We start from the raw sequence: 12,925 nt of genomic DNA, 5'->3' as shown, positions 1-12,925 counted from the left end.
CTTGGAACCCCAACCGAGGTGGTACTAAAAAAAGTACCAGGTACCAGGTACTGTACCCGGTGGAAAACCCCCCAAAAGTGAACCGTACCGAGCCGTACCGTGCCGTACCATGCAGTGGAAAAGCGCCATAACACAAACGGCTGTGCGCCTGGCCGCAGCAGCCAGAAGTACCAAATTAATCCTGTTGAATTTTACAGTCATCAGCATGTGTTACCTATTGTATTTGCAAAGCACAGAAGTCAAGGTTATCAGAAGCATTGAATGTTTCAGCGCTGTGGTGCTGAAATTACCACAAACTTTTTGTTGTTGTTGTTGTATTTTTAGCACAGTAACCCAGTAATCGCGGCAACCGCAGTCCTCACCGAAAAGCAAGAGACTAGATAAGAAAGAATATAAGAAACTGATAAGATACTGATTTTAGTTGGTCTAAATTAAGCAGGTTAGGCACAAATTAGCATATATGGGTTCCCTTATGGGTCCGTCATTACTAAGTTACGCCACTGCCTGTGTGTCCCGTATTTCTGTTTTTAAAGCATTTGCTGCATAGGGTGGGACGTGTGTCCCCACGACCCCCCGCCACTTTTTGCAACATCTCGCGGCACGCACGGATGTACCTAAAGAAACATCTTTATTAATTTTATTATTAATTTATATTACTATAGTCGCTTTCAATGTGGGCAGGGCCCGCGTACGCTGCGGGGCCCCCCCGCGGCACGGGCCCCAGTGCGGCTGCACTGCCTGCACTGTCTGTAGTTACGCCACTGCCTGTTCTATAGAAAAGGTAACTTTAAATGACTTCTGTTGTGATCTGGTGCTATAGAGAAAATAAAAGTAAATAAAATTAACTTAATCTTCAAGGGGGCGGGGCACCCCCCAATATAATGGCAGGGGAAACACTGATAAGTCATGACGTGACTGGACTTTACTGGAGTACTGAACTGCAGAGCTCGTGCAACATCCGCATCGCTGTAATCAGATGCGTTTTAAACTGTTGATTCTCACCGCTATTAGTTTTTGATGTGTTTATTTTATTATTGAGAGGAAAGCGCGCAGTATATATATTTACATATTCATCCAAATGCCGCTCAGCAGCTTCAGGTTCGGCTGCGTTTGCTCTGTCTGAAGTAGTGATGTTCGGTTCTTGAACGAATCGTTCTTTTGTGCCGGTTCTCAGGAAGTAACCGGTCGAGCCGGTTCACAAATCGAACTGAATCGAACTTTAGTTCCGGGTTGATGACGCAGGACGCACAGCCGAAGTAGCATGTCCGACTCAACAAGAACCAATTGAGCCGGTTCAACCAACTGTCTGGTCTCCTGCGCCACCCGCTGGTACAGGCTGTGGCTGTTCAGCACCATGCTCTCCAGGATGGCCAGTGAGCGCTGCAGAATGGACACGTCCACCATGGGCTGGTTCACGTAAGCCGCGATCTGTCACACACATCACTGACAGCATCATTCACTACATCAGCTCCAGTCTACCAGAAAACCAGCTAACTAAACACTGACAGCACATCCCTCTTCAAACATGAACTCTCTTTGGGGGCAGCACGATTTTGTATATTCTTTTTTTGAAAGATTAGTCTCTTCTGTTCACCATGGCTGCATTTATTTGATCAAAGATACAGTAAAAACAGTAATATTGTTAATTCGCTGATGCATTTCAGCAGGTCACGCAGACTTGTCTGTTATCTGTCCTTTTTTGACACATCTATTCCCGTATACAGAGCCCTGCCCATGACAAGCCGAAAATTATGCCCATCAATTAAGAAATTGTTGATCACTTTTTATTAAATTGTTCCTTTGTATTAATTAAAACATGTTTAAATAGAAATTAAACCATGGACCTTAAACCAAGGGAACAAACTAATAAAACATCCTCATATTTCAATGAAAACGGATGGTTAATAAATCATTCTTGTGAGTCGATACCTTTTTTCCTGCATATCATGTGTGGCGCTCTGTGAATTGGCTTACACGTTTTCAATTCTGCATGAAAAGTTACATTTATTAATTATTGCAAGTGTTCATATAGAATCACATTCCCTGGAAAAAAATATGATTTGAAGTTCGTGTCATTTGTGTGTTTGGTACAGAGTTTGGGGGAATCCATCCAAAATGTAGAAAATAAAACATGAATTAGTCAACACCAAACAACTGAAGCATTTTGTCATTTAATGAGATATTACATATCCATTTACATGTTAGCCTTTCGTGAAAATGACTAATTTCTCTGAATGACTACAGAGAACAACCCCTCACTTGTTTCCAATCGCAGAGACATTCTTTTAGATGGAGCATGTCCATTTCACACTGTATTTGTATTATATACAAAATATCATGCAGTGTTGCTTCGCTTGGTTTTGTTTCATGAGACGCGCATGTGTCCGTGAGAGAGAGACAGAAACTTTCATTTATGTTATGCCGCATTGTACTATTTTCCTTTTCTATAATATGGTATAGTACTGTGTAGCTTAGAGTAAATATGGTAACACTTTATTTTAAGGTCTGTTAACTAGTTGCTTATTAGCATGCATATTACTAGGACATTAGCCATTTATTAGTACTAATTAAGCACATATAAATGCCTTATTCTACATCCCTAATCCTACCCAATACCTAAACTTAACAACTACCTTACTAACTATTAATAAGCAGCAAATTAGGAATTTATCGAGGGAAAAGTCGTAGTTAAGAGTGAATAAGTGTTCCCTATTCTAAAGTGTTACCGTAAATATAAGCACAGGCCTGATATTTATACTGCTTGAATTCGTTCTAAATAACTAACTAAATTTGCTTCGATGAATATGAAGTATTTTAACTGCAGTGCTTTTCTTTGATTTTCTGCTGACTGCAGCCGTCAAATGTAACCCATAAAGTAGACTGCTATTTGCGAAAATGCGCTTTGATGCGTTCGCCTGATAACCTGTGGTTAAAACAAGCTGCAGACGCGGCGGTGTAAAAAAGCTAATTCTGGTTGAGTGCCATCTGTGTATACAAATTATTAGTTCAACAGACTTATTAACTAGTTTCAAATGACACCACAGCAACCCCATCACGCATTAGACAGTCAACATCTGTTCATCATCAAGAAAACACTTTCCAATGCAAAATTACAACGCTGAATGCATTCAATTAAATCCTGAAGTAATGCAAGTACTGAGGAAGTACACATACAAGACTGTTAAATGTGTTTCACTTGCCTGTTTGATGAAGGACACGGATATCAGATCCCAGGACACGATGCCATGATCCATGAGCTCCAGAAACGCTGTGAGGGTGAAGGCCAACATCTCCCCAAAACTACACACAAGAGACAAATCACTCGAACACACGGCTCCGAAACACACAGACTGCAACAGATTACAGGCCCGCAAATATAAGCTGTGCAACATGGGGCCACGGGGCCCAAAATGAGACTTTTTACATCTCCTCTATAAGCTTACACATAACTTCAAGCCCAATTTTAAACTATTTTTTCCATTTTTATTTCATTTTGATTTAATTAGCTTTGGAAATAAGTTGAGTAATGATGCTATTCATAAGAAAACAGCTATTATCAATTGCAATAATCAAATAAATGCAGCCTCGAACATAAGAGTCTTCTTTCAAAAGAAGACCGAGCACAAACTTGTGAACAGTAGTGCACACATGTGTTTCTGCGGAGGCGTGTGTTTTGGGATCGGCCCTTTAACGTGATGGAAGAGCTTGTATGAGCTGCTCAATCAATCACAGACGTATGTAGGACTCGTACTGCGTGCCGCTCTCCACCAGCCGCGCCAGCGTCGCCAGGCCCTCCATGTTGATGAATTCTGTGGCGAACGCGGGGTCAGCAGAGAGTTTGGCCAGCTCTTTCAGAGCCTCCAGACGCGCGTCAATCCCATGAGACTGGATGCGCTCCAGCAGCTGTCGAGCCGCTCGCATCTACACAACAAAACACCAGCCACTAGTTAGTCTAGTTAGCATCAGGCCTCGAGATCTGCAGCATTCCTTTGAGTCCAGCAGAACGTGTTGTGACTGCGGCAGACTTACAGGAGAGATGGCCAGTCTGAGGATGGAGCCGTTTTTAATGTCAGCGCGGCTCTGAAGCACACAGACACACGGAGATCAATCAAACAACCGCTGGACCTCGCTAGAGCTCCGTTCATGAGGATGTCTGTGAGTGAGAGTCTGACCTGTTCAGTGATGTAGAGCTGCGGCCCGTCAGCGTAACGCAGGGCGAACTGCTCTGAACCCGACAGAGACCATCTACAACACACACAAGCCTCACAGCATGAGCCCATCAACCCTCAGCCTTCTCATGCTACATATGAGATATAATATATGACACAATACCATCATAAATAAGATAACATTGGCTTAAACTCTAGAGTCTAAAGATGTGAAAAGCCTTAAACAGCACATTATTCGATTTATTTAAACGCACATTCAGGGTTGGGAAGGTCACTTTTAAAATGTATTTCACTACAGATTACAAAATGCATGCTTTAAAAAGTATTTTGTAACATATTACTGAATCTGAATACTTTGGAATAATTAAGGTAAGGGGCATATTAACTTTGATGTTTATGTTAACCACCTCTAAATAAAAATGGGTGGCATGAATGCAATTAAAACGATTATAAATGCATAAATAAACGTTATGAGATTAATGTTTTAAATATAACATTTTCAACACAGAAATGTGAAATGGTGAAAAAACAAGAGCAGTGTTGGCAATGTATAAACAATTATAAATATTAAACGTAAAAAAAAAATGTGCTTGATGATTTTACATAAACAGCATAACAGTGTTTGGAAGCTCACTGGAAGCCACGGAATAAAAAAATTTAAAAGTTACTACGTGACTTTTTATCTCACAATTCTGACTTTTTTTCTAGTTTTTTTTTTCTTTCTCAGAATTATGCATTTTTCTCTTATAATATTTATGAGTGTCATTTTATATCCCAGTATTGGTTTATATCACAATGTAAGCGTTGTTCCTGTTTTTCCTGGGAATTGTATGAATATAATATGTACTGAAAAAAATGGTAGCATCTCAATTAACTGGTTTTATTGAAGTCAAAAATATTAATTAGTATCTATTTATTTATTTATTTTTAGAACTGCAGAGTTGCAAAAAAAGTCAGAATTCTGTTTAAATCTCGCAATTCTGACTTTGCGAGTTTATATCTTTCAATTCTGTTTATCTCGCAATTCTGACTTTTTAAGGCAAGGCAAGGCAAGGCAAGTTTATTTATATAGCACATTTCGTACAAAATGGTAATTCAAAGTGCTTTACATAAAAGAAAGTAAAATAATCATAAAAAGTATTCACAAAAATAAAACAAGGAATTTAAAAACTTTGAAAGTGATTAAAAAATGTATTTTAAATGAATTTAAGACAAGTTAAAAATAGAAAATGATTATACATAAAATACAGTGCAATCAGTTCGGACATCGCTCATTCAATAAATGCACAGCTAAACAGATGAGTTTTGAGTTTTGAGTGCATTTAAATGTGACTAATGTTTTAGCACATCTGATCTCTTCATAATCTTTCCTATAAAAGGAAGATTTGATATTGGTCTGTAGTTGCTCAATATGGTGTTATCAAGATTGCTCTTTTTCAGAAGGGGTTTAACAACTGCAGTTTTCAGGGAGTCTGGAAAAGTCCCAGAAAGAAGTGAGGCGTTCACCGCTTCTAAGAGATCTGCTTCCAAACAGTTAAGCGCCCTTTTGAAAAAATATGTGGGAAGTGTGTCAAGATAGCAGGTTCACTATTTAAGGTGCTGCACTATTTCTTCCAAAGTTTTGTTGTCAATTGCTTCAAAAATAGACATAGTATCTTCCTTTTGGTATTGCGGTCGAATCTGTCTGACCTCTGCATAATTTGGGGATGTGCTAATCACCTTCCTGATGTTATTGATCTTCTCAGAAAAGAAGGAAGCAAACTCATTGCATTTGCTGTCGGAGAGCATTTCACTGGCAATCTAACTTGGGGGGTTTGTCAGTCTCTCAACAGTAGCAAAAAGAGTGCGAGTGTTGTTTAAGTTACTGTTTATAAGGTTTGAGAAGAATGACTGTCTAGCTTTGCCTAGTTCCACATTGAAAGCACGAAGGCTATCTTTATATATGCTATAGTGGATTTCAAGTTTCGTCTTCCGCCACATCCGTTCTGCTTTTCTGCATTGTCTTTTCATACTCTGAACTGCTAAAATAGGTAACATTTTATGTCTCTGTACTTATGTAACCGATGTGTGTGTAATGTTGTTGTCAAGAAAGAAGATCAACAGAGTCTGCAGAAATGCTTGGTGTTAAAGATATAGCCTCCATAAACAGCACACTAGTGTTTTCGTTAATGCATCTCTTTCTGACAGAAACAGATCTAGATTCAGTGGTAGCAGAGATCAATATATCAAAGAAAATACAGAAGTATTTTACCTCAGAATTGCGAGTTTATACATCTGATAAAAATAAAAAGGGTGATTTTGACTTTTTATCTCATAATTCTAGTAAAAATAAAAAGTCGCAAACGCCATTTTCATTCCGTGATGGAAATGGGTTTCCATATGATTGTGATTTCAGAAGTGAAATGAACAGAACGCTTCACATGCTTCACACACACGTCTGTCCGAGAGCAGGACTGCTTTACGATCAGCAGGACGATTATATTATATATATATATATATTAATATTCTTATATTAGTTTGACTGTTTCTCAAAGCGTTTTTACACTGATTCATTCATTTGATATCAATCATCTGATCTTCTGATTTGTGTGCAGTCAAGTTACAAATAAACAGAGAAAATAATAATCATTGGAAATGAAGCATCATTCATTTTAAAAGTATTCATTACAACATGCTTACTAAAGTATAAACCATACGTTATGTTACCATATGTTTAGAAGGACAGACTGAGAGACTGACTTACCCATCACACACTTCTCTAACGACGGACGCCAGCGGCTTCTTCTGCAACACACACACACACACACACACACACACACACACACTCGCTCCTGTGGATCTCAAACAGCACATACAGTTTCTTCACAAATACTACAGTAATCACAGTTATTGTTTTTACCAATACACTTCCACAAATAATGTCCTTTGAACAGGTTTCACTATCCCTCCGTCATTTCTTCAGTATCAATAACTATATGTTCAACAGTATATTGATGTCAAATATCACCATGACACATTTTTGTAAGAACAAATATCAGCAGGTCAAACAAAAGCACTACTTAATAGCATTTGTGTGTAAGAGTAATAAGCAGTACCTGATCGATTTCGATGAGTTGAGCGTTTGCACCAGGCCACTCGATGGCCACCTTCACGATGTCTGACGGAGACGGCATGACAAGCATCGGCCCTGACGGCCAAAACACACGCCATCAGCTCACATACGTCTCATAACAGCCGGCTTCTCGGATCACATATGTGACCCTGGAGCACAAAAGCAGTCTTAAGTAGCACAGGTTTATTTGTAGCAATAGCCAACAATACATTGTATGGGTCAAAATTATACATTTTTCTTTTATGCCAAAAAAGTAAAGATCACGTTCCATAAAGATATTTTGTAAATGTCCTACCGTAATTATATTAAAAATGTATTATCATTAGTAATATGCATTGCTAAGAACTTCATTTGGACAACTTTATAGATGATTTTCTCAATATCTTGATTTTTTTGCACCCTCAGATTCCAGATTTTCAAATAGTTGTATCTCAGCCAAAAATCTCATTTATTCAGCTTTCAGATGATGTACAAATCTCAATTTCGAAAAATTTACCCTTATGACTGTTTTTTTTGAGGTCCAGGCTCACATATTTCATCAGAAACAACATAATTATTACACATCACAAGAGTCAGTGCGCTGCTGGTTTCTCGCGCTCTGCTCTCATTGGTAGTCAGTGCATCACTTCCCTGCTCATTTGCATATCAGTCCCACAGAACCTGAATGAGGTCTGGTGGCTTTGTGTCGCTGTCAGTGTGAACGGCGCTCAGCACATCCAGACAGACGGCCGTGACTTTGACTTGTTTTCTTATAGAGATGCAAACACTTTTCCAGTGACTCTGACGTTATAGCAAAGATGAATCTCTAACTTTGAATCTTTAAATGCTTTTTGTCACGAGCTGACCACATTTAATTTAATTTAAGCGTTGATTGCAAGTGTGAAAAGTCTGGTGGGACTTTTTTAAAAAGGGATTAAAATTACAGAAAGAACATTAAATCTTATTTCAGCTCAAGATGATTCTTAAATATGTTGATTTAATGTGTTAATCAACGGAATAATATATTGCTTTAAATTGCCAAGAAAAATACGCGTATCTGGTTGCATATGGTTTCTGAATCTCTTAAGCCAGTTTAATGATCAGACTCTGGTAAAATGGTATCTCTGTAGTATTTCTCAGACAATATAGGCTAGTGACTGTCAGACAGCAGCAGCAAACCATCCCAAATTACTCGACTAAAATTATAATAAAATGTTGCATGACCCTAACAAACAAATGCATTGCTGTGATCGGCTTTCAACTATTCACTCACGAGAGTCTAATTTTCTTTCTGTAAAGGAGTTTTAGGAGAAACATTTGAGGCAAACTGATACTAGAGAACTGCATCCAGTCTAATTTATACTTTCTGCATAATTTCATCTATGGGAAACTTGCCGTCTATTTAAATACTTGACGCCACATTTGAAAAAGTTCTATTTCCTAAGTCAAATTACCATGGTTACTAAACAGGATTCTGAGTTGGAATGTTAGATGTCACGCCCTCTAACGTCACAACTAACCTGACAACTAACGTGACTAACCTGACTAGTAGCTACAATCAGTGTGTTTTTTGAATGTATTCTTATAGATATCAATGCACCGCATATCGGAGTTCTCTTTAGCGCTGATGTTTGATGGAGTCGCACAGTAAAGGAGATGAAGGACTGAACGACACAATCACACAATGACACTCAATGACACGGACGTGACACCAGCACACATCAACGTTATTAAACGTGTTCAGATCGCACGATGGGCGTCGATATATATAATGCGAATTAAAATCGCACCGCTTTCGGCCGCGTCGCGTTTAACTCCGCGATCATCATCGCAGACGCATCGATCACAAAATGTCAAACTGAGATGAATGTGAATGCTGAAATGCATGCGAATAGCGCACATATCACTGAGAGCCGCTGTCACACAGTATGAGTGTGTTTAGCGTGTTTTTCATCTGCACGATGCTCTTACCCCAAAACGAGCGATAAAACAGCGATGTTGCGCTCGATGTGAGAGCTGCTGTTCAGATGGAGGCTGATGGGCGGAGTTTACGCCATCACATCTTCTTCATCATCACCACCACACTCTTCTTCATCCTGATGATCACCGATTCATCTGCTGTAAACCGGATCGGGGATCCGCACTATTTAATCCAGCACAGAGATCGCTTTAATCGGTCTAACTGTAAGTGAATTATTCAGCCCTCCGTCTGACCCCGCCCACACCCCACAGCAGCCAATCAGCACACGAGCTGCAGTGATCGACGCGCTCAAGCCCCGCCCTGGGATTCACTGCAGCAGCAGACAGCATCAGTCCATGACTAGATCTGGTTAACGACGACATGATGACTGGTTAACTCGAGACAGGTGGGTGGAGTAGCTGTAAAAGCACTGGAAATAATGCTAATAATGACTTTCTTCAGATACTGATGACATGAAACACCATAAAGTACGGCTGAGATAAAAACAAAAAAAACATGGCACATGGAGAATGAATGCAGTATATCTTAAAATGTAAAAATACAAACATTTACTTACACAGGATTAAGAATCCCATGGAAAGATGACTCATTAAATCACTGTATAAAGTGTACTCAGATCTGTTTAATCAAGTGTTTTATAATGCAGATGGCCACCCTGACAGCACACGTCCATCACAGAGACGTCTATTTGACGTCTGCAAGATGTATTTTTTAGAGTGTTTGCTCATCTGCAATATGACTATAGGACGTTTCCTATCAGATGTCAAATAGACGTTTAGAAGACGTCTTTAAGATGTTTATGTTATGTAAAACTGACATCTTAAAGACCTCTAACAGATGTTTGTACACAGCAGATGCTTCCAGATGAAGCGATCTTTAACAGACCTCTTGCAGACGTACCTGTGCTATCTGGGCAGTCTATAAGAATCAGTTATAAACCACAGCAGAGAGGAGACACATCATTAACACACACACACACATCAGATCTCTCTTACAGGAGATGCAATGGCATTTGTGTGTATTGGGGGTACATGTGTTTCAATCAAACTTTAAATGACATGAAATCTTGCACACACATAAATACGTAGTCATCATACACAGATACATGAAGTTTGGTGACATCATGACAGTTCAGCAGTTTTCAGACCGAAGACCAACTGAACATATTTAATGTTCTCTTGTGTCACGTCTAGATCTTCCTTGCTTTTATAGTCTTTTGTACTGCAAGCGGTTGTTATGGATACAGCATCAGCATTTCTCTGTCGTCATGGAAACCAATGAATATAGCATCATGTGTACATATAAGCCCTGAGATGGACTCATCCTCACGACCCCACAGAGGACCCGCGGCGTGGAGAATGCATGGAACTGGACAGATAAACTTCTGGCATTCATGATTTCTCTGAGAGTTGAACCCATGACCTTGGAATTGCAAGCAGCACACGCTACAGTCTTAAAACACATCAGGATTTCAACTCTGTGTGTGTTAAGATCATGTCTTATAAAACTTTAACGTCTCTGAAGCTAATATTGCATTACAATACTCACAATACTGATTTAAATTGGTATGAACATTGTGTTCATTAAAAATTGTTGAATATATTTCTGGACATATATTCCCAAACTGGGCTTTGTGAGTTGATAAAGCTAACAAAACTAAATACACTTTAAAATAAAAACAACCCAAATAAAATACTAACAGTTACAAAGAAATATTGTATTTGTTTCCCTGCATGTCATAATCAACATCAGAAAACCGTGAACATGCAAATATGTTTTTCAAGTTAAATTAGCTTAAAATTTCAGGGGAACTTAAAGTAAATTTTTAGATCAAAGAGGTTCGGCTGATAAAATTTTTTGGGGAAAACAATTAATAATCTTTGAGTAACAGTTCATTCAAAAATGTTATTCTATCATCATTTGTTCAGCGTCACGTCATTCCAAACCTGTGTGACTTTCTTCAGTGGGACACAAAAAGTGATTTTTATTTATTTTTTTATTTTTTTTAAAGAACGTCTTGGCCACTGCTCTCCAAATAATGAAAACGAAAGAGGACATCAAGCTCTAAAATGACACCAGACAGATGCATTTCCATCATCACCGATGTCCTGCATTCACTAAGAGCAAGTTGAAGCATTTCAGACTGCAAACAGAAGCAGGAGTGAAATTCAGAAAAGAGACTACATTTTTTGACGAGGGTTGTAATAGAAAGTGCCTTGGTTCAATGCTTGTGGAAAAGCTGCTTCTTGAAAGCTGTGATGGTCTCAGCAGTTCGGGTGGAGGTTAGCAGCTCATTCCACCAGAGAGGAGCAGAGACAAGGCGTCAGTGGCCATAGCTGGCAGGAGTATTGAGGTGGTGTACTTCTAGTGGCAGTCCAGTAAGTCAGCATCAACACCTTAAATCTGAAGCCAGTGGAGTGAGTTTGGAATGGGCGTGATGTGAGTCCATGTTGGCTAATTGAGGACCAGACATGTTGCCACATTCGGGATCATCTGCAGAGGTTTCAGCTCAGGCTTCACGCCACGTCATAATTACCGTAATTTCGAGACAACAGGACGTTCTGCACGGAGTTGTCCACGTCCTCAGACTCGGCGTTATATGGCAACACCATCATCGCCAAAGGGTTCACACGCTCGCGGAACTCAAAATTACAACTTGAAAGCTGGGAATGTTCTGAGAGCCACAACTTGGACCGCGTGACCGCTGTACCACCTGACCACCACAGATTCATTTAGGCGCTACTTAGCCATTGATGGTGCCATAGAAACACATAATTCAGAGTCTGAGGACGTGGACGGCTCAGAGTAGAACGTCACGTGTTATCTCGAAACTACAGTAATTATGACATGGTATGAACACAGCTTTAGTAGTTGTGCTAGTTGGCTAATACAGCATTGCAGTAGTCCAGTCTTGAAATAGACAAGGAGCTAAGCTGCATATTCTGACAGGAAGCCCATGTACCTTATGATCATGCACCAGTGGGGCTGTGTTTATGGAGAACAGGAGGGGACCAAACATTGAGCCTTGAGGCACCCCATGTGACTCAGACATTCCTCTTCTTCAGCAGATCTGCATGTGAGCAGAACATCATGATAACAGCCAAAGCAGAAGCAATGCCTTTGTTTATGGTCCATTTGAAAGTGTTTCTGTGAAGAGACTCCTGATTCCTTACTTTCCTCAAACTTCACCCTACACTCTCAGATGAATAACATGCAGTCACAGGACAGCCCAACCATCACATCACATCTGTCATCCACACCATCTGTGATGAACCCAGCGTAATGACAGCTCTGATGTCATTAACCATATGTTCAAAAACTGCACAGGAAACATCTTCAGCTGGAAAGTCATGACCTTCATCAGTCTCATTAACATCAGCACTGTAAAATCAGGTTCAAGTTACGTATGAGAGCAAGTTCAGAAGTTACGCACTGTTTAAAGCGTTATTAACTATACTATTTAACTAGCAGAATATAGCGTAGCTCACCCATGTTCCCAATAGTGATGTTTGATGTCCAAGTCTTGAGTTTTACATGAAATCTTCGAGATAATTTGTTCTTTCATGTAATCCAAGAGCTCATGAACAGCACATTTCACATCTGGAATGACAATATGGACAACACGCAGCGGTTATTACAGGAGGAAACAAACAAAATACATAACATTGATTAAACACCCCACAA

General features: G+C 39.5%; 1 protein-coding gene across 1 annotated transcript in view; it reads right to left on the bottom strand.

The window, feature by feature from the left end:
• Positions 1–9,449, bottom strand: part of elmo2 (engulfment and cell motility 2) — a 34,960-nt gene extending 25,511 nt beyond the window's left edge. The window contains exons 1-8 of the mRNA XM_016548569.1: positions 9,232–9,449; positions 7,265–7,356; positions 6,913–6,953; positions 4,173–4,245; positions 4,030–4,080; positions 3,752–3,921; positions 3,201–3,300; positions 1,276–1,428 (exon numbers count right to left, since the gene is read on the bottom strand). Of these exons, the coding sequence (XP_016404055.1) occupies positions 1,276–1,428; positions 3,201–3,300; positions 3,752–3,921; positions 4,030–4,080; positions 4,173–4,245; positions 6,913–6,953; positions 7,265–7,351 (675 nt within the window). The 5' untranslated portion in view covers positions 7,352–7,356; positions 9,232–9,449. The remainder of the gene's footprint in view (positions 1–1,275; positions 1,429–3,200; positions 3,301–3,751; positions 3,922–4,029; positions 4,081–4,172; positions 4,246–6,912; positions 6,954–7,264; positions 7,357–9,231) is intronic.
• Positions 9,450–12,925: the final 3,476 nt, after the last annotated feature.

Source organism: Sinocyclocheilus rhinocerous, unplaced genomic scaffold (assembly GCF_001515625.1).
Source record: "Sinocyclocheilus rhinocerous isolate Xijiao unplaced genomic scaffold, SAMN03320098_v1.1 scaffold3907, whole genome shotgun sequence".
Lineage (NCBI taxonomy): Eukaryota > Metazoa > Chordata > Actinopteri > Cypriniformes > Cyprinidae > Sinocyclocheilus > Sinocyclocheilus rhinocerous.
The sequence above is the reverse complement of the archived record's forward strand: the minus strand, read 5'-3'. Positions and strand labels throughout refer to the sequence as shown.